The sequence below is a fragment of the Botrytis byssoidea genome (genome assembly GCF_014898295.1).
Source record: "Botrytis byssoidea strain MUCL 94 chromosome Unknown BBYS_005, whole genome shotgun sequence".
Lineage (NCBI taxonomy): Eukaryota > Fungi > Ascomycota > Leotiomycetes > Helotiales > Sclerotiniaceae > Botrytis > Botrytis byssoidea.
Genome location: NW_024065846.1, coordinates 1645702 through 1666402, shown reverse-complemented (window position 1 = coordinate 1666402; position 20701 = coordinate 1645702). Strand labels below are relative to the sequence as shown.

Here is a 20701-nt window from a genome sequence, read left to right as displayed (position 1 = left end):
GCCCGCGTGCGGTCGCGCCCTCTTTTCTAATGTACTCAAATCGAATTGGGGTATTAATTCTTTATATATCACTCATATTGGATTACAACATCAACGGTTCATTGTTCATCGTTCCAACCTGAATATCTCTAAGAGCAGAATCTCAATATCTTTGCAGAAAGCATCGTGTTTGGTCGACAGTAAGAGCTTGGGCCCCTTAGGTGTACCCACGTGACCAGAGCTTGAGCATTTTGGCAACCCGATCACTGGAGAAAATGCCAAGCTACATACCAATACACATCAACTGCTGAGAAGAAAAAAGACATATTATATTATAAAGTTTTAAGGGAGCTCAGGCCTATTAACACATTCATACTACGTTCGCCACATCCCTCACCACCTGGACTTGCGAAGTGACGGTGATTCCCCTCGCATCACTTGATGACCTCGCCCCATCCTCACTCTCTATACTTCCCTCACCATCACGACTTCCCCCCGTGCTCTGGAAATAGCTTTTCTTGTTCGTCAGCTCGACTTCATCTGACTCCTCAATGCGAAAGTGCGACTGCTGCTTGAGAAAATTCGGTGTCTGGCTCAGATTTATATGGTGGGAGCCCTTTTGACTGGTCCCGGTATTGGAGCCCTTGTTGTGAATACCGCGGAAGAGAGGCGCATATGTTGGTAGACAAGCGCCGATAATTGCGACCGAGGGCTCTAAGCTGGACCATCCGAAAGCAGGCCCAAGGATGAATGTTATGTCGACTGCGGTGGTCAGAAGCGTGAGGTAGTAGATGCGTACTATACTGGCAACACAGACACTAGACGGGTTAGCACGGACGGGTAAATACTGGAGAGTACTTACAAGCTACCAAGCAACATTATACCCGCGACAGAAGCCTTCTTGCGTTTGTTCATGTGGAGTTTCAAAATACGAGGAATTGGGACGATCAAGATGATAACATCATTGATCATGTTAACAATTCCAAAGACCAGAAAAAACATCAAAGTATCAATGCACTTTCCTTCTGTCGCGCCGGCGTATCGCATCCAGAAAAAATTCAATGGGCGACAGGCGGCTGCCATTACGATCCACATAATAATGGGATAGGCGCAGGTAAAGGTTGTGGCAACCCAGTACATTATAGTAAAGATGCGGTTAATAACTAGCATGTTGCCTTCGCCTGTGTAGAACAATCGCCGGTAGAGGAGCAAGATACTGATCTTAGTTGATGTTACGGATGCAGCGTAGACCCAGGGCTCGGCAAATACAACCTATGCATCTGCGTTAGAAAGAAGAGCACAACACTTGATGATGAAGACTCAATGCGAAGTGTCGCATCGTTAAAACATACCTTCAGCAACACCATGAGCCGCGGTAATGTCGTCGACCACACATGTTTACCCGATCCATATGCTCCAGCTTTTCGAGTAGAAAACGTCAGTCTAAATTCTCAGGTATAGCTAGAATGTCGCTGCTAAGTTCGGGAGTACCTACCAATAAGTGTTGTCGCCACGAGAGCACAGGTACAGATCTATCAAAGCCTTACGTTAGAAACTGTGTATTCATTTTCTTGTCCGGGGTATAACGGCTATCGTGAAAGATGCAAAAGGAAGTCATCGCGATTAGAGAAAGAGCTGGACTTACAAGTCCTAAGACAACAAACCAGTCATCGATAGCCAAACTGTTCGCTCCACGCATAGTTCGGACATAAAAACGCAAGCATACTGCTGCAGCTGCTATTCCGAGCACCACACAAGACACGATGTCATATGACGCCGTTATGCTTTCATTTAAATCAACACCAGCAGGAGGCGGCCCGAAAACGAGTTGGATGGAGTGATCAACTCCCGACATAGTAATATAAATTGATTTGACCAACAATTAATGTAAAAGTCAATTTTCCCCCATAAAGCGATTTTAACATAAAAGTTGACGGTCCCATTAGACCGGAATTCCTGCGATGGTTATATGCAGGTGAAGGTCCCGCTGATCATTTCCTGGAGACTCGTGGTGAAAATTCTCACCTCTGGGCATACCAGGTATGTAGGGATTTGTATTTTGAGAAGATGCGATTTTTACAGGATTGCCATCGGTAGTTCTGCTTGTGCTGACAACGTCTCAAACTTCTACCATCTGTTGATGCAATCTCCCACCCCACCCTTGATCAGAGATCAATAGAAGGATTGGGCCCACAAGACAGTGAGCGTCTTCTTCTGAATGGCCTCATCCCTTGGCTTTGCCCCAGTTAACTGAATCGAGCCAGGGTGGTGCGCGAAAAATCCGCAATGTGCGATGCGTACCCGCCAACGATAGTTTCACAATTAATCCATGATACCTGCAGTGATCTTGGGCAGCTAGGTCGATTTGTTTCTTGGTAAGATATGCTCGGGATATGTTTTATGTTTGACAATTATTTTCATATTGATATTTATGTTGGTCTTATGTGTTGACCCTTAAAATATTATGCAACATAACCATAAGCGACTGCCGGTGAAACTACGGGGCAGTGACAATGTTATGAGTTGACCGTTAGACTATCCCATATTGGAACTAGTCTAGTCACGGAGTTTTCTTTTTCTCCAACAGAGCTCCACACTTCCTCCTTTTAGACTTTCCAAAGTTCACACAAGAAGTAAGAATCACCAAATATGAATTTGTCAACACAAATACAGGTCGATCCTATCAGCCATCCCAGCAATTGCGATACTATCCGCTGAAAAAGATGGATTTAAGTTTCCCACTATCCCCTACAAAGGAGCAATTTCTTGAATTCTCTCGAGATCCTGCATCAGCTGTCAGAATACAGGTAGGAAGTCGATCCGTGCTGGTGTACCCCTGGGCAATCCTTGCTACATCAAACCTTATCCAATTTTACTTGCTTGACCTACATTCGATTATGGAGTGAGTATCTCTACTATATCCCCAATTTCTGTTCAAGAAAGGGAACGTGGCGGGAAACCCCATTCTCATTCCGCCACTGGCTCATAGATGATCAATCGGGCAATAGCTCCCGTTTGGTATTGTCCACAGTCTATTCCATCACCAATGACATTTACCATGTCTTAAGCAAGTTGTGGGGGCCGGCTAGCATCCTAATTAGGATGATCAAGAAATTTAGTGCGCCGATAGTTCGTCTCGGTACTATCCCAATGAAGGGTATCGAGAAATTAGGTGTGGATAGACTTCATCATTCATATCCGTCTCGAAGTCGGGAAGTGGATCGACGGGTATACTAAAGTGCCCTTATTTCAGTGAGTTGAAGGGGTTTGATAGCAAAAAATTTGTGTACAATACAGGCTGTTGCGCGGAATCTGCGTTTGTTTGACATCCCGATTGATCTGCAGTACGACATTGCTAATCTAGACTTTGCAACCTGAACTATCGGAGATACCGTGATAAGAGGCTAATGAGAAACAATCGAGTGCTGTCACTGGAACTTTCGTAAATAACAGCACGTTCCTCCTCTTTTTCGTCGTCTATCGTCTATCGAAGTCTCTATTAAGAAATCTTCTGCAAAAAAGAACCTCTTACATACCAATAATCACTCGCCATGGACGCAGCATCTAAAGCACCGCCTCTTCTTGCCTCCGAGCTTATAGGACCCAAGGGATGGATCCGAAATATGATGTGCCTCGAGTTGGCAGCAGACTACGATGCTGAGAATATCTCATCAATGCTGCGAACAGCATGGAGTAGTTTCAAAGAGCGAACACCAATGGTCGGTGTTGAGGCCGTGCCTGCAGACCCCGATCTAAAGCCCGCTGGGCAGCTAAAGCTACAACCTTACCGCGATGGCGAGATTGAAGATTTCGTAGTCAAGGATCACCGTAACGATAGCACAGCACCTTCATTTAGTCAGTTGAAGGATCAAGGATTTCCCAATGCAGCCATGGACGATGAAAAATTGTGCATGCGTGGCCGAGTTGGAGAATGGCCTCAATTTGGCGTCGATCGCCTAGCAACTCAAATGATGCAAGCCAACTTGATCAAGGGTGGATTACTGCTCAACCACTTGTGCTTCCATTCGTATGCCGATGGGCTATCCATGTGGAAATTAGCCGAGCTCTTTGCTGAAGATTTACGCCGAGCACAGGGGTTGACTATTGAGAAACCAGTTGAGATTCAAGTTGCGGACAGAGCCAAAATCTTGCAGAGCACCGGAAAAAACGTGTGCGCCAATTTTGCAGAGGAGCACACAGAATTCATTCATTTACCTTTCACTCCTCCTGGACTCCCCGAGGCTCTAACGAAAGGAGAAAGCCATGCTCACGTGTATCGATTTACACCAGAAGCCATCCGAGCGCTCAAGGAAGAGTGCTCACCAGCAAAGATATCATCTAGTCTTAAGGAAAAGATCCCACAAGAACAACTACCAAAATTCGTCTCCACCAATGACGTCCTATCTGCACTGATCTGGAAATCCATCCAGAGCGCCGAACATCCAGATCATTCAGCCCTCGATCCCAGTAAGCTCTCGATAGGAATGGTCGCCTTGGACGCACGACGCCGCGTTCACGTGCCCATCCATCCACATACACTGGGTAATATCATCGGATTTACCACTGCAATTCTACCAATTTCTCAATTGATTTCCAGAGATACTCCGCTAGCTGATGTCGCATGTTTGATACGTCAAGGTGTCAATAAGTGTGGAAGCACATACTACGATGAAATGGCGCACTACGTAGAGCGCGCGGACGACGTGAATAGAATCGCTGGCACGGCATTCCTCGATATGCCTGGTAGCAATGTGCTATTCAGCAACTGGAGCGATTTTGACTTTTACAGCATTGAATGGGGTCCTACATTCGGTGATCGTATCAAATCTTTGCGATTCCCCGCTGGTGGTGTCTGTGCCGGCTTCCAGGTGATCTTGCCATCTCCTGCGGACGCGCCCCAGGGAACAATGGAAGTGCTTGTTAGTGCATCAAACCAAGCGTGGCCGCGATTGTTGCGCGATGAGACTCTCCATCGCTTTGCTCATAATGCTACGAAGGTACCATTCCAGTGAGGCTGGTATGTGTATGTCTAGAGGATCCTAATGCTTGAGATACCACAGTAGATTTCTAGCTGCTTGTAGTTAGTATACTATGCTTATTTAGTAATCAGAATTTACACTTATTAGTTGTATAAACATTTCGCCCACGTTGTGCAAGGAGTTGAACTTTCGTGGATCTGCAGCAGCGTTAAGTGTGACAGTTTGACAGCGCCGAAAAGCTAACCTGCTCCACCACAATGTGACAGGGCTAGGTATACGGCCGCATAGTCTGTGCACTGCGTCCTAGATAGGAACTGCTCATCCGAAAACTCTGGAACTTCACACTTTTCATTTGAACGTGCTCCTTCAATTGCCTATTCTGTCATCCTGCTCGTATGCTACTATTAATAAGTCCGAATAAAGACGTTATTTTGCGTCTTTGGACACTCTTAGCTTCGTATTATCCTAACCTCAATAAGCAGAGCCGAGATATCCAAACAAATGAATACAACGACTCATGTAACCTTAACCTCGCTCCGGGGAGATAATCATGTAAGACGTTATAGCAGGGATTTAGGAAGGAGCTGAGCGCCAACCGGCGTATACTCCACTAGAAACAATTGAGGCCGTTTCAACTTTCCACGTTGCCACAGGGAGATCTTTTTATCTCAACAGTCCGATTCGTGCCGCATGTAACTGCTGAGGAAAAGTACGGTCAAGATTGGTCAAGATCTGCAGTCGATAGATAGAGAAACCTGGCACCGCGAAAGCCCCTGATCATCATATCCAGAATGTAATTGTCAACATGTGTCATGTCACAGTTGGAGACTTATTGTTTTCCGTCTTAACACTATTTATTGATGGTGCGTCATTTGGTCAGAGGAATTCCCCTATACAGGTGCAGGTGTTTAAAGGTAAGAGAAGAGCCTCAGGCGCGGCTGATGAAAATTATACACGATCATCAGCACACGTGGACATGTGAAGCTATTCGCATTTCGAACATCTAGACAACAGCATTTTCTGAAATGCTTAGTGAAAAATGCACGGTAGCAAACTCACCCAAAAAAGTTAATGGTGACTGCGTTGTCAAATCGTTCCCCATATTTCATACGTCCTCATAATTCTGAAGCTAGCAGGGGAAAAAGTGGAATTGCGGTAAAAACTACAAACTCAAAAGCAAAAAGTATGTATTCCTGCTTTCCACTCCAGAATTCGAAACGAGCCACAGGATCATTCATTTAAGCAAAATGACAGAAGCGCAGCGTCTGTTTAAGGTGCTCATTGCAGGCGGTTCAGTAGCAGGTCTCTCGCTAGCCAATGCACTCGAGCGCGCTGGAATCGATTTCGAATTATTCGAGAAACGAGAAGTAGCACCACAACTCGGACAGTCTATTCTGTTACTTCCTTGCACCATTCTGGTTCACGAACAATTAGGCATAGACAAACCGACTCATGAGGCTGGAATTCCGATCGGAGTTCGTGAGCACTGGGATCACGATGGCAATCTATTTTGCTCTTCAGATGAATTAATTCGTCTCCAGGAGGTGTAAGTGGACATTCGTCTCAGCTTTCGTTCACCGCGAGCAAAAAAAAGCGAATGCGTGTCAGCTGATCAGATCAAAGCCAAAAACGACCTGTATATTTTATAGACCGCAGGGTCTACCTCCAGAATCTATACAACGGTCTCAATGAGTCCTCGAAGTCGAAAGTTCATGAACATGAAGGCTTGGATTCATTTACCGAGCACGAGAATGGAGTTACTCTGAGGACCGACAAAGGCAGTGTCATTGAAGGCAGCATTATAGTGGGTGCCGACGGTGTGCACAGTCATGTGCGTCAGCAAACGGCGAAGCTGCTCAAAACAATTGATCCCGAGAGTTCCGAGATCATGGCTGCGGGATTCGATAACCGATTCCGAATTTTGACATGCACGTCACGAAACTACTTTGTTGATGACCCAAAGAAGCAGTTCTTAGAGAACGGTGTTGCTGCTAACTCCTATTTTCCGGAGCATGGTGTTGGAGGTATCGCTGTGGCTGGAATGGACGGAAAGATATTCTGGGCCATTTATATTGCGAACGATAAGCAGATGCCTTATCCTAGCCCGCGATATGGACAGGCTAGTTTTGTGTTTCATAACCATGACTCGAGAATGTTCCAGAAGTGCTAACGATACTCGTGCTAGGCCGACATGGATGAAGCCATCAAGAAATGGGGACATCTTCGCCCCACACCCGCCTTTACCTTTAACGACCTATGGGCCAACCTCGTTGGCTCCACCATGGTACCCATGGAAGAAGGCGTCTTAGCCACAAAGTGGCATTCAGGCGGGAGAACCGTTCTCGTGGGTGATGCCGTCCACAAAGCAACATCAAATCTCGGGCTGGGCGGAAATCTCTGCGTCGACGACGTGTGCTGTCTAGTCAATGGTCTACACACGCTTCTCGAAAGAAACAAGGCACCAAGCACATCCGAAATCGTTAAAGTATTTGAGAGCTATGAGCGAGCCGAGCGACCTCGTGCTAATTTCGTTTGCAAGGCCTCTGGGGTATACGCTGGGTTCGAAACTATGAGTAGATGGTACTCTAAGCTTTTCCAATTCATCTTTCCCTGGATTCCATCAACCGTTAAGATGCGCATCTTTTCTAGGTTTGATAGTAGTGCGCCTATTTTGGACTTTTTACCCGTTCCCGCGCCCCGAGTTTAAATTGGATACCACCTTCCAAATTCGATATGTTTTTAAAGTTTAGATTCCCATGATAGATAAACAAAATTAATTCTCAAACGTCCTAACGTTAACTCCGCGTAACGATCGATATAGTGAACAATCAATCGAAAAGTTAAATAAACAAAGAGCAGGGCTTTTGGTGTAACATTACTAGTCATGAAATTTGACTTCTGCGTTTATCAACTACTAGTCCTAGCATCGGTCAAATATCAGCATCTTCCAGTCTGATTTCTCAGACATTGAGACCCAAGTCTAATCAAGGAACATCCTAGAGCCGGTATTCGTATTATGTATTGTCCCACACCTGCGACTAGGCCATGGAGCCTGCGAAGTTTCCACCAGATAGTCCTTCAGCTGCCTCACAAATCGATATTCATCATCGTTCTGAGATATTACCCCCGTGTTGATCCTGAATCTCTAACTCTGGGGCGTTCGATTAGTCAACGGCAGTGGCAACATACGGTTTAACCAATCAACTACCATTTCATTTAAGAATATCCTCTGCATCAATCAAAGTCATTCACCAAAAAGGGAAATGATAAATTTCTTTCAATCCCAACCCACGCTCCAAAAGTCGTGGATCATCTTTTCAATGACCACATTCAAGCCAAGGATGATCTGCCCGTTCCCTTAGCTCCAAATTCAAAACTTCTCCCAACACTACTTATCCCTCAATGTAGAACAAAATGCGGAATAGACGGCCATAGAAGCATAGGATACAAAATTCTAGACTTACAGCAGCAACTCTGGTCGAGAGAAACTGTGGAAATTCCCTTGACCATAAATCAACGAGCATATTCAAGTATTGGCCATCGGCTATCGTGTGGATAACTAGATACGGTAATGGATAATTTCCCTGGCATAATTGGGGATACGAGACTCCTTTATTTGAAGACTGGTATGATCGTATTATGAGTCTCACCCAAGAACAATGTAACATTATTCATGATGATCTCTGGCCTGGAAAGTAAGAATGCTCTAAATCTATCCTTTGACATTTCTATTCTCCCCCTTCATTAACCAGAATGCTCGTTTGGGTTTCCCGAGTTGCAGCGAAAGCATCCGGTTCAAGTAAGATGCAATATCGCCGAACGATGACGCTTAACCTGTAACAAGGGAGAAGTCTTCGTGCTTGAATAGGAATGTTTTTATCTTTCATCCATTGCTGTTGATGTAGGTACTATGCTTAATGAGTTGTGTTGCATTTGTTTCTTTGCGAACTCCTAATCAGTCTCATTTGTCCTTGGTTCTTTCTAGGATCGTAGGGGTTATTACTTGTACACATAAAACTGAAGGGATATATTCAGTTTGGGTGTGGTATTATGGCTTGTTGGGCTGAGTTAATTGTACATGAGGGATGTACTCGACGCGTTTGAATAACGTGCATAGTTGACATAGCTTACCTATAATTTTGATACTAAGCGTCCGTTCAACGGCCCAAGTGAACACTAGCTGGCAATTTTCATAATAGCACAAATGAGCAATAGTGTTTAGATGATAGAAAATAGAATATTTAATGTATTGAATAGAAATGAATGCAGTGTAACAAGAAGATTACGAAAATTGCGAAATTCTTGTAGGTTTCTTCCAAATTCCCTTGGTCTAAATCACACATGGTGCTCCAAAACCCATGTTGGCTCACTCCATGGTGACCAAGGAATGGTGCAACTTGCCCATCTCGACTTTTCCATTGAGGGTCGTGTGGTCTTTCTGCTGAACATGTACAACGGGCAGTGAGAAGACTCACGGCGAAACAACGCTGTGTAGTTCAAACAATCTGATGTTTTGCTCGGGGAACAACAAAAACGCTCGGAAGTAGAGCATATATACTGATAAGTACTAACTTCAAGGGAACAAGTATAGGGAATAGCATATTCGAACACGACGCAAAATATCCATGTACAGTAGTTTTCACTTGAACTCCATCGAATATGCTGGTGTAGAGTATCCTTACAATGAACAGTAGAATAAAAGGAGGGAAAGATATCTTGGAACTACCTAGATCACAATGACACGCTGCAGAGTATAATAAGTTATTTCAGTACTTTTCCGACAAGCCCTATGGGACGTAATGAGAGCGCTTCAATGGTGAGGAATGAACTCAATCCTCGATAAGAATCAATCATTCCGAATCAAGTGGGACGTATCAATCCATTTGAGAGATACAATCGAATTGAAACAATCCACAATAGCAATACATCCATCTATCAAGTCTAAGGGTGCAAATGGATGTTGTTAATATTGCTGAGACTGGACTGGGTTGAAATACTGACGCAATCTAGCCCATGTGCTTATGTAACCCCCACCAAGAGCTCACCCCTGCAACATTCAATGTCGGCGCATCATCCATTATTTTCTTACTTTTGTCTGAACATCTTCATCCACAAACATTTTATATATTGCGAAGGAAGAAGATGGCGAGGTTATCAGGACTTCAAAGAGATGTTCTCGCGCTTTATAGAAAGTGCTTGAGAGAAAGTAGAAAGAAGCCGGCTGTAAGTAGATTTCCTATAAGAATTGAAAAACAAGTTGTTAACTAGATGAAGGAGGCAAGAAAGCATTTTGAAGCATATGCGAGGTATGTTGATTGTTCATGCCTTCCTTGTACGGATCTTGCTAATTTTCTGGTATTTCCAGACTGGAGTTCAGCAAGAATATAACTTTAGACAAGAAGGATTTCAATACGATTGAGTACCTTCTGCGAAAAGGGCAGCGACAGGTTGACATGTATTCTTCGCCTGGTATCAAAGATATTCGATGAGCAAAACAATATGGACAACAAGGATGTCTTGTTTTTGGATGCCGGCAGATCGGGGACCAAACTTTGGCTGGAAAGGGCAGGCGCATTGCATATCGATGAGATTCTTTAATTACTCAGTTTCATCAATCTCGAAAACCTCACATTTCCTAAAATATGCATCCTTCACGAATTTATCCTTATAGCCGATAATGGTCAATTTCAAAATACATTGGAAGGGCTGTCCTCATCGAACGTTCCCACGAATAGATAATACCTCGAATCGCCCTCAACTCAATTCCACACGTTGTGCTTCACACGCCAATAGAGGCACTTGTAAAATACACAATTGTAGGGCGCTAGAGCAGGCTCGAAGAAAAGAAAGAGTTGGGGCTCGTAATCGAAGATCGAAAAGTTCAAAGACTTCTATTGTTACTCGCTCCCAGCGACGTGCTTCGAAACAAGTTAGACAAATAGTTTTTGGGTGGGAATCGTCAAGTGCAAAAATTACTAGGCAGGATCAGGAGAGTGTTACTGTGCTTCCACTTGTCGAAGGTGCTATTGAATCAAGTCCAACTTATCACCCTGATAGAACTACCAGCGAAACTCGTATCCATTCTGTAGACGGCGCTGCTTGTTCAACTTTCAATAAAGTTAAAGGCCCCATTGCGAACAAGAGTATAATATCTCAAACTGGAACTCGAATCAACTCCACACAGTCAATTGGTCTTGATCAAATCCGGCGGTATCGAGTCAATCCTGGAAATTCCACACCACGAGATAGTGGTACTTATTATACCAGGAGCTTGTATAAGAAGTATAATCCATCCACACGTACTGGTTTTGTCTCTCCAGCTAAAAGTAAAGCTTTCTTGGCTGCATCTACACTCGCGAGTCTTTACGAAGAACAAGCTACCAACCATCAAGACGTTATCCAGTCATCAGGAGTATCTATATTAGGCGATCCTTCCAAGAAAGATATCTCGAGAAACAACACAGCATTAATTGGAGGATCTAGGCTTGCAATCCTTGCTCAAGGAAAATCTTTCTCTTCATCTGTTCATTCTATTGTGCGGAGTATTTCTTCGGACCCTTCTTCTCGTAGTCCCAGTCAAAGGCGAGCGTTGAAACGTTTCACTCGCGATCTTGAATTGTATCTTCAAATCGCTAAGCAGGTCCCTAAGCAAACGCCCATTTCATCTGCTCCCTCAAATAGCCTTTCCACGCAAACTATACAGACTATCCAAGAATTTAAACCTTATCACGCCGAATTCCAAGCTGCTGGATTGGCGGTGACATCATCGGAACAACGAAACCAGCCAGCTCAAAGCGTTCAATCATACGGGCGCAGAAGAACTGTCCCGGAAGTCCAGCCATTGCTCTCTGGTCACAGAAGTGCGGTGCTTGCAGACTTTGAAGCCAAACAGGGAAACCATCTTCTTGATATTGAGGAGCCACTACAAGACAGTCTACCAGCAAACGAAATGGGAATAAAGGGTTCAAATGTATTGATCAAGAAATCAATACCTGATCGTGCGAAACCAAAAAAAGAGTTGTCGACAATGAGTGTTGCATCAGAGGAAACCGCCATTGAGGGCACACAGTTATATGAGCAGGAGGATCTAGCCAACCAAATTGAGTCTCAACCATGTTGCGATTTGGCACCCCCTCGAGCATCGTCACCTGCAAAGTGCCCGGACCCTGCTATCTCACCTCAACACGGGACTCCTGCCAAAAAGTCATTACCCTGGCTTCGTAAGCCCCCAATCACAGCTGATCCTGCTTCAGAATCCGACACTACCATAAGAGACAGCAGATTGAGCAAGTTGGCCGGAGACGCTGCTGCATCACCTCCGTTCTCGGAGTTTACGAGTCAGCCAGACTCACAATCTTCTTCTATAGTATTGCATCTTGATACTCCGCCAGAGCACAAACTTTATGTTCCAGATCAGATTCCCAGAGCCTCTACTAGTACCACGTCCCCTGTACCCCCCATACCACCAAATACGACTCCCTATATGCAGTCGTTTGTCGGTCCCGGCGAAGGTGATAATATCGGGGTGGCAGATTTTGCCAACCCACAACAACTTGCCGACCAAAGTCGTTTTATGCTTACCAATGGAGAAACTATAGCACAAAAGGATATACCTCTGCTAAAAAAACATGCCACTCAAACAAGTGCTGCTCCATCATTCATTACCCGAGCTCCTCATTTCACCACTCAAATTCCTGTTACTGTTCAAAGTCAGCAACGTCGAGGTCTTATTCTCAAACCGTCTCTGATCAACGAAACGCAAAGACGACAGTTACCCCAAGTAGCAACAACTGCCGGCACTGATTCTGCACCTTCACATCAAATTTCGCGCGCTGCTTCTACTTTGGCATCCCCTCATGTTCCTTCATCCCCACTTCACTGTACCCAGTGTAATGTAGTATTGAATGCAAATCCAAACTCAAAACTACGTCCAGATACTGGATCTGCGCCGGGGCCATCCCTTGAGTTTGATGCAAATCCGAAGAGGAAGAATATGCGAACATGTGAGAGTCCCGATACGATTCATTGTGAAGGGTGCAATCTATCTGTGGGTAATACAGATAAGAATATCAAAACGACTGCAAGTCAATATCCCAGGCAGCACATAGATCGAGACGTTCCTTTACATGAATTTGACGATGGGCGAACCATTGGTATTGGTTCTAAGGGGAAGCAAAAAGAACCAGATGTATCGGCGGATGAAGGATACTTTGCTCGCCAATCGAATGTTCGTAAGAGTGGAGGAAAACTGGTATCTGTCTCAGAACAAATACCAACGCCACTCCCTGATCCGAATAAAAGAAAGTCGACAGCAGATCAAGTATCGCCATCACAATTAAGCGCTACCTCTATACCAATGCCCATTCAAGCTGGTCAGTCAAGTCAATCAACAAGGCCTGGCTACGTACAAGGTCAAGTACTTTCTTATGCAAGATTACCTGACATTCCTGTATTGTTGGAAATCAGTCCCAAGCTATCAGTGTCTGAATCTGTAGGGGATTTACAAAATCAACTCTCCTCGTTAGAAAAGCAAACCAAGCAGGAAAAAGATACAAAGAAATTGTTCAAGGGACTGAGGGTCGCTACTGCAGCTGCTTGTGAAGAGGGAGTCGATAAGTTTATTGAAGAAATTACAGGTTACAAGGTTCGAAAATTACTTATGGATATTAGCGCCTTGGATGGACTTGGTGTAAATACATTGGCACATGTTGCGAGACAGACGGCTCAGAAAAGAAGAGGAGATCTTAGGAGGTTGCAGATGACTAAGATCACCAAAGAGGGGGCCAGAGAAAGGGATTTTGAAAGAGGGCTCGGATTTGGTGACGGTGATGGTAACGACTCGTGGGAAAATAGCTTGGAAGATGTGGCTAGGATGAGGAGAAAGGGGCAGGGAAGAGGAAAATCACCAAGAAGCCAATCTGGAGAGTTCAGGCGTAAGCAGAATAGTAGTTTGGAAAGGGAAAGGCCTTCTAGAGATAGAGCGTTAGGGTTGGTGGCGGGAGACCAGGGAGTGAGGCTAAGGGAAGAGGCAGAAGCTGCTTTTGATGAGGTTAGTGCGAGAGAAGATTAGTGTGAGTCTTCAAAGACTGGGTGGTCTGCTGTACTGTAGATACTCTACAGATGTATACCTATGGAATGCACACAAGATATGAATAATACGATTTGTTTTCATGCGTAAAATGAATCACTTACTACAGAATTAGGATATAGTGACGAGTTGTCATCAGATTGAAGTTCTGAGTTTGAGGAGGAAATGGGAGCTAATCATAGGAGATGTAACGAATAATTGAAGACTTCAGGAGCGTTAGACGAACGGCTTAACATTGCAACATGAATTTGAAGAATTGGAATTCAAATGCTCAGATAATCTGTAGACAACTCACACAAGGACCAGTGTTCATCTGCCACACAAATCACCAGCGCAACGCTATTCAATATTCCGTCTGAAACAATCCTCTTCACAGAGTGAGCCCTACATCTCCAATGCAACACATAGGTATTCATTCCACAAAAGCGCCTTCGTACTTCCTGCTTATTTTTAGCGGTAACTAATTGCGATATATGGAGTATAGGACAAACTGATCATTGTTGTGATTCTACTGTGATGAGATGAAAACCTGATATGTCCTAGATTCTACTTGCGTGTGTTGTCAGAAAATTTCCACGACTATGAGATGAGAATTAGTAGAAAATTAAGCCTGAGAGGAATAATTATGTCTACTTAGTTTATAAGGTTTGTAATGGATATCTTCGAGACAGGATGTGGTGTACCTGTTCCAGATCAGATCTTACTCTCAACTGTTATAGCATTGCTCAGAGGATTGAACTTGTAGAACTTCGGAGAGAAATCGCAATTTAAATGAGGGAAAAAGGAAATTGAGAGATTATTCGTCTCGTCATTGAACATCATCCATAAACCATATATATTGGCGACGCAATTGGTTGATGAATTTGGATTACAATATCGAGGGGCAAGAACTCTTCAGCCCCGAGTACAACAAACTTTTGCTGGTTTGGAATAGAGTGCTCAATCTATAATAATTTCGGGACCTTGTCGTAACTTTGTGAGTCTTCCGTGGGAGGATAGTCCTTTTTTTTATTAATCGTATTTGTTGTTAACAATTAACCATTCATCACCGCCATGATTCCTGACTAGGAGGTATCATGACTCGAAAATTGACGGTTGATAAAATGCTTTGACATTTGGATATTGATATTCCATCTCTTGACAAAACCGATTGCTAAGAAAATCAGCGCGCACTTGCGGTTATGATGAGAATTTATTTGGAGATACAGGATGTCTATTGTCGTCTCGAATGCGAGATTAAGCGCTGAAATCATAGACATACAGAATAGAGGAGCTGTAAGGGAGGTAAGCAAGTGAGCTGTCAAACAAGCGTGAATAATGTAAGGCATGCCAAGACAGCCTTAAGAACCATCAAGCCTTCCTAAGTAGGGTCCCTAAGCTTCTTCTCGCTTCTTTCGCGCCGCCCCTTCATTTCAATTGAGAGTCCAGTAAACAACAGATGCGATTCAAGTGAGGTATATAAACAAATTCTCAAACTCGTATTTCAAACGCTCCCGTCAAAATTTCCCCTTGCCAAGAAGAAAAAGGAAAAAGAAAACCATTCCTGATCATCAGATATTGAATAAGCTTATTTTCCACCGGCAGAAAGTCCATTGCTCGAGAGCAAAATTCAGGGTGTTCACGGTCATTTTTCGGACGAGACTTGGGGAACTCAAAAAGAGCTCAGGCCGAATCTTGTTACCGGAGTGAAACCTTTTTGCGCACAGTTGTAACTTGTCACCCTGAACCTGAAAAGATAAAGACTGTCTGCTGCACGGAGTGGCTCAGAGAGGTCCACCCTTATCAGGTTTCCACCGCGTGATATCGTATTGTTAACGGATTTTGAAAAGCCCCCGAGACATACCGAGGACTAATTGGTACGGTTAGCGAGATCATGTGTGAAGATGGAGATGGTGAGAGCAAGAGGATACGAGAGCGGATACTTCTCATTTTTGCGATCGAATATTGGTTGCTGGCTCAGAATGAAAAGGGATGTGATGGTTGGCCTGCCAGGACCGAACCACGAAGAACAACAGGTAACCGTGGGAACTTCTACCAACATGTGTACCTTGGAATATTGCGCTCGCTGAAAAAGAATGATACAATAGTACACTACAATGATGTTGATGGGCCGTAGATCAACAGCGATCAGTGGGAAGAGCAGAAGAAAAATTTGGCTGACAACCAAACTTTTAAATTTTAGCACAATTTATGTAAGTATCGTCAGCAGCTTACGTCTCATAACACGAAAGCCATTGAGAAATGGAGTCATGAATACAGCAAGAAGCGTAAAACCGCTCTATCGTGCATATGATATATATGAATCTGGTATAGAAATATATTGTATTGGCCGTAGAACGGTAGGACGGAAGAATGGCTTGTAGATAGTCATTGCCTTTCAATCTAATTGTCGGTACCGATGATAATTCGTATCGTAAAGGCATCCAAATTACGGCAAGTACGGCAGTGAACAGTGACCAAGACATTGTTGGCCCAATTTTTCGGTTTATCTCTTCCTCTCTCTCTATCTATCTCGCTCAGTTAAAAAAAAGAGGTGGCACAGCCAGGACCAATTCTTCAAATTCCAAAAATAATTTAATTTTTTTTCTTTCCCCTTTCTAGCTTCTTTTCGGTCCCGTATGATGTACTCAGCCGCCGTCGTTAAGCCTTTGACTACCAATACCTAGGTAAACAGTAATACAAACTAAGTCAACCTGGACATACCGGACCAATTAAATACCATATGTTCCTGAGATCCTTCTCTACAGATGCTTACTACATCGTACTTCTTTAGATTCCACTAGGAATTACCTTGGCTCTAGGGTCCAGTGGATCACATCAAAATCTGCAGCCCAACTTCCAAGAAGTCGTGGCATTTTGCTGGAAACCATAAAACCGACCTTCTGTTTCACTAGGCGGCCACCAGAAAGCATAACGAACGCTGAATGGATGAAAATTCACAAGAATCCAACAAGCCAAGCTAAAACACATAGCTAGAAGTGTCGTTAGTCATCTAATCTTCCCACAGGATCAAACCAAATATTATTTCATATGCTTTGGAAATGGGATGGAATATGCATACCGACCGGTACTACTCTCTCCCTTGACTGTTAGTTCATCATTTCAACTGCCCGTGACACGAGAAACAAAGTCAATAAATATATGGATCCTAGATGGAAACAACATCGTAATTCTGAAGAGAGAAAAGAGAGAGCCACTTTTTTCTGGAGCCACCAAACACGAAGGGGAATAACATAACGTACGTGCTCATCCGTCGCCCCATCATTGATACGGTCGATCATGTATTCCTAGGTATCGCAAGTGTTTTCATTTGGTATTGTGAGGAGGACTTCGTACCTGCATCATAATCAACAAATAAATCACCACCCACTCCACAATAACTAATCCACCCTCCATTGAATTTCATTTAGCACTTTCCGATGTATCTTAAAATGGATCTGGTGTCTCCTCCCAGAAGACGTATACGATATTGTTATTTCTTACCCTGAGTGATTTAGTTTGAAATGACATGGCATTAGCCTCCCTAACGCCTCCCCTGCCTCCTTTCATGACAATGCTGAAAACCTTCGCTTAACCAATCAGAAGAAGGAAGGAAGTTCTGATACAAGGTTTGTTTGACCACGCCCCCGCCCCTCGTTTGCTTACAGCGACAAGGCTGTGTTCGGAATTCGAGTTTGACACCATGGACCATTGACCATGACCAGCCCACACGAGCGTGCGGGAGGAAGAAGTGTACAATGCAGGAAAAAGAAATTATTGAAATAGATCCAATCCCCAAGATCGGTTTGTGTTTCCTTCCCGCCTTGTACCTAGTCCCCATATTATCTTGTGAATACTTATTTACCTCACATCCCCCTCCTCCCAAAGATCTTTCTGGAAATTTCTCTCCACATCTTGGCATTGATTTGATTTTCTATATTTCATCATCCTTCAATCTGAAAAGTGGTTCTTCACATCAAGCGGTTCATCTTTCGTTTGGACGTTCGCTTTCATATATCTCGGCTCTCTCACATTCGCTTCGCGTTCTTGCATCGTTTCGTACTTGAAGTCCGGTACTTGTACTTTTGTACTCTAATCAGCTTATCTCCTCACATACCACACATATCATACATTTCAAAATGCGTTCCTCAACAATATCAGCAACTGCTGCAGTTTTCCTTTCAGGACTTGCCAGTGCACAAACATTCACTGATTGCAATCCAACAGAAAAGTGTAAGTTGGATGACGACGCATGACTTGCAACATCAAACTAACAAATGTACAGCCTGTCCTGCAGACCCAGCCATTGGAGGCCTTCAAGTGACCGACTTTACCGCTGGAAAGAGTGACTATTGGGAAGTCGAAGATGGAACCACCATGACATATGATGGCACCCTCGGTGCGCAATTCGTCATCAGCACCGCAACCAATGCACCCACCATCAAAAACATCGGATACATCATGTTTGGCCGCATCGAAACATGGGTGAGAGCATCAGCCGGAACGGGCGTCGTCAGTAGTTTTATTCTCGAATCCGACGATCTCGATGAAATCGATTGGGAATGGCTCGGGTCCAACAACGCCGCTGCCGAGAACAACTTTTTCGGAAAGGGAAACACAACGACCTATGACCGTGCCGAATACCCAGCAGTCGCTACCCCCATCGACACCTTCCACAACTACACCATCGACTGGACTGCCGAATCCACCGTCTGGTACATCGACGGCGTCGCCGTGCGCACGCTCCTCTACAACGACGCAAAAACCCTCGGCGGAAAAAACTACCCTCAAACTCCCATGTTGGTCAAGATGGGAAGTTGGATCGGCTGTGCCAGCGAAGCTGCCGTAGCCGATCCCGCCACCGCAGGAACCTGTTCCTGGGCCGGCGGAGCCGTCGATCTCACCAAAGGTCCCTTCACCATGTACGTCAAGAATGTCACAATCCAAGACTATGGATGCGCGACCGAGTACACCTACGGCGATTTGACCGGTGACTACACCTCGATCAAGGCCACCGGCGGCTGCAACGCAGATGGCTCGGCTTCAAAAGCTTCATCCTCATCCTCATCCTCCTCTGCATCCGGAAGCTCATCATCCACTGCCACCAAATCTTCCAGCGGCAGCTCCACCCTCAGCACCGTCACCGGCACCTCGAGCGGCATCGCCGTCGGCAGCGCAACCGGCACCGCGACTCTCTCCGCCGGGGAAAAGGCCACCGCAGCCGCTGTGTCAGGAAGCACCACTGGTTCTTCGACCCTCGCCCAAGTAACCACCACCTCAGACGCCAACTCGCTCAAGAAACCCAAGCACGAATACGGCATGCTTGATCTTGGCGTTATGGTCTTGGGTCTCGGATTGGGTTATCTCGTTATGTAGATGATCTTTTGTCCAGGACGACGGGGATTCCTTCCTCTCGGTTTCCGAGTGGATGAGTGCGAAGAGATGTGTACAGTATGAATTAGATGTATGATTCTCCGACTGGTATATTTGTTTATTATTGGGCATAGCATACATGGATGGATGGATTGTTTTTGTTTTTCGGGACGGATAGTATCACTTTAAGCATGCATAGATTATGATGGACAGTTTTCTGTCGATGATGATATATATACCCATATGAAGATTTTGGAGGTGTTGAATTTTCATTTCAGCATGGTTTAGTTTCAACTTTAGAGGTGGAGAAAATAGACAGATGAGGGAAAGAAGTTTTGCGACAGTATTGCATTGCATATGGACATTGCATTCTGGAAGGATCCTAAAATGATAGGATGGGAGTTATTTGATACTGGGGTTTATACCATTCAGCGTGTGTTTGTTTGTTGGGGTATTTATCGGATTCGCTATATATATCACAGTTTAATGATTGATAGAGGAGAGGAATAAAAGATTTATGAATTTTTATATATACTTGCGTGTTTACGTGTCTAGTGAATAGGTATCTAATGTATGATTCCCATGCTGGAATAATCTTATCATTCTTGCTATTCGTATATGGTATGTTCGCATTACGAAAAAAGAAAGAAAAGACAGTGATGAGATTCATTAGAATCTCTCATTCCATCTAATCAAACCCGATACGATCCTTCGTAGAACCAAATCTCATCTCATCTCATCACACTCCAAATCTCTCCAGCCACAAATCCCATCCTCCAAATTTCCAAAGTTATAATTCAGGAGTAGCTCGTACCCAAGCTACCTACCTAGGTATCCCCTACATTTTATCTCCCTCCATAATTCCATAGACTAGATCATTCCAAATTATTCCATCTCATCACCTCTCTATCCCTCCATCCCTTCACCATCTTCAATAGAAAGACCTCCCACCTACCTCTCAATCTCAAATTTTGTGTCCCTAACCCCAACTTCTCCTTCTCCTTCTCCTTTCCCTCTCTACTAATACATTCCCTTGTTTCCCTGTAAAGACATATATAATATTCCTCCCGCCCTTCTTTCTCATCCACACCTCAAAAAAGAATAGCCTGTCACAAGCCCCAATTTCACGACGATCACATCAAAAGCCTCATGTGAATATAAAAATTGGTATCATTATATACGTCATTTCCTAATCAAGTTGGATGTAATATCATACGAGAAACCTGGTACTTTACTAGTCCAGCCATTATCTCTCCACGCCACTCCTAAAGTTTACCAGGCTACACCGATCGATCTATTGTTT

General features: G+C 44.2%; 6 protein-coding genes across 6 annotated transcripts; 5 read left to right on the top strand and 1 right to left on the bottom strand.

The window, feature by feature from the left end:
- Positions 1 to 349: 349 nt before the first annotated feature.
- Positions 350 to 1834, bottom strand: EAE97_003318 (uncharacterized protein; the record flags this gene model as incomplete). Its single annotated transcript, XM_038873830.1, has 5 exons — positions 350 to 797; positions 842 to 1251; positions 1332 to 1399; positions 1475 to 1511; positions 1625 to 1834. 5 exons carry the CDS (start codon positions 1832 to 1834, stop codon positions 350 to 352), a joined length of 1173 nt encoding a protein of 390 aa, XP_038735693.1.
- Positions 1835 to 3530: 1696 nt separating this feature from the next.
- On the top strand, positions 3531 to 4991 carry EAE97_003317 (uncharacterized protein; the record flags this gene model as incomplete). Its single annotated transcript, XM_038873829.1, has 1 exon — positions 3531 to 4991. One exon carries the CDS (start codon positions 3531 to 3533, stop codon positions 4989 to 4991), a length of 1461 nt encoding a protein of 486 aa, XP_038735692.1.
- Positions 4992 to 6205: 1214 nt separating this feature from the next.
- Positions 6206 to 7665, top strand: EAE97_003316 (uncharacterized protein; the record flags this gene model as incomplete). Its single annotated transcript, XM_038873828.1, has 3 exons — positions 6206 to 6504; positions 6582 to 7077; positions 7144 to 7665. 3 exons carry the CDS (start codon positions 6206 to 6208, stop codon positions 7663 to 7665), a joined length of 1317 nt encoding a protein of 438 aa, XP_038735691.1.
- A 2435-nt stretch (positions 7666 to 10100) lies between these two features.
- On the top strand, positions 10101 to 10447 carry EAE97_003315 (uncharacterized protein; the record flags this gene model as incomplete). Its single annotated transcript, XM_038873827.1, has 3 exons — positions 10101 to 10181; positions 10233 to 10264; positions 10324 to 10447. The coding sequence occupies 3 exons, from the start codon at positions 10101 to 10103 to the stop codon at positions 10445 to 10447; spliced, it is 237 nt and encodes a 78-aa protein (XP_038735690.1).
- A 188-nt stretch (positions 10448 to 10635) lies between these two features.
- EAE97_003314 (uncharacterized protein) lies at positions 10636 to 14028 on the top strand (the record flags this gene model as incomplete). The annotated part of the gene is made up of 1 exon (XM_038873826.1): positions 10636 to 14028. The coding sequence occupies one exon, from the start codon at positions 10636 to 10638 to the stop codon at positions 14026 to 14028; it is 3393 nt and encodes a 1130-aa protein (XP_038735689.1).
- Positions 14029 to 18164: 4136 nt separating this feature from the next.
- Positions 18165 to 19401, top strand: EAE97_003313 (uncharacterized protein; the record flags this gene model as incomplete). Its single annotated transcript, XM_038873825.1, has 2 exons — positions 18165 to 18258; positions 18311 to 19401. The coding sequence occupies 2 exons, from the start codon at positions 18165 to 18167 to the stop codon at positions 19399 to 19401; spliced, it is 1185 nt and encodes a 394-aa protein (XP_038735688.1).
- Positions 19402 to 20701: the final 1300 nt, after the last annotated feature.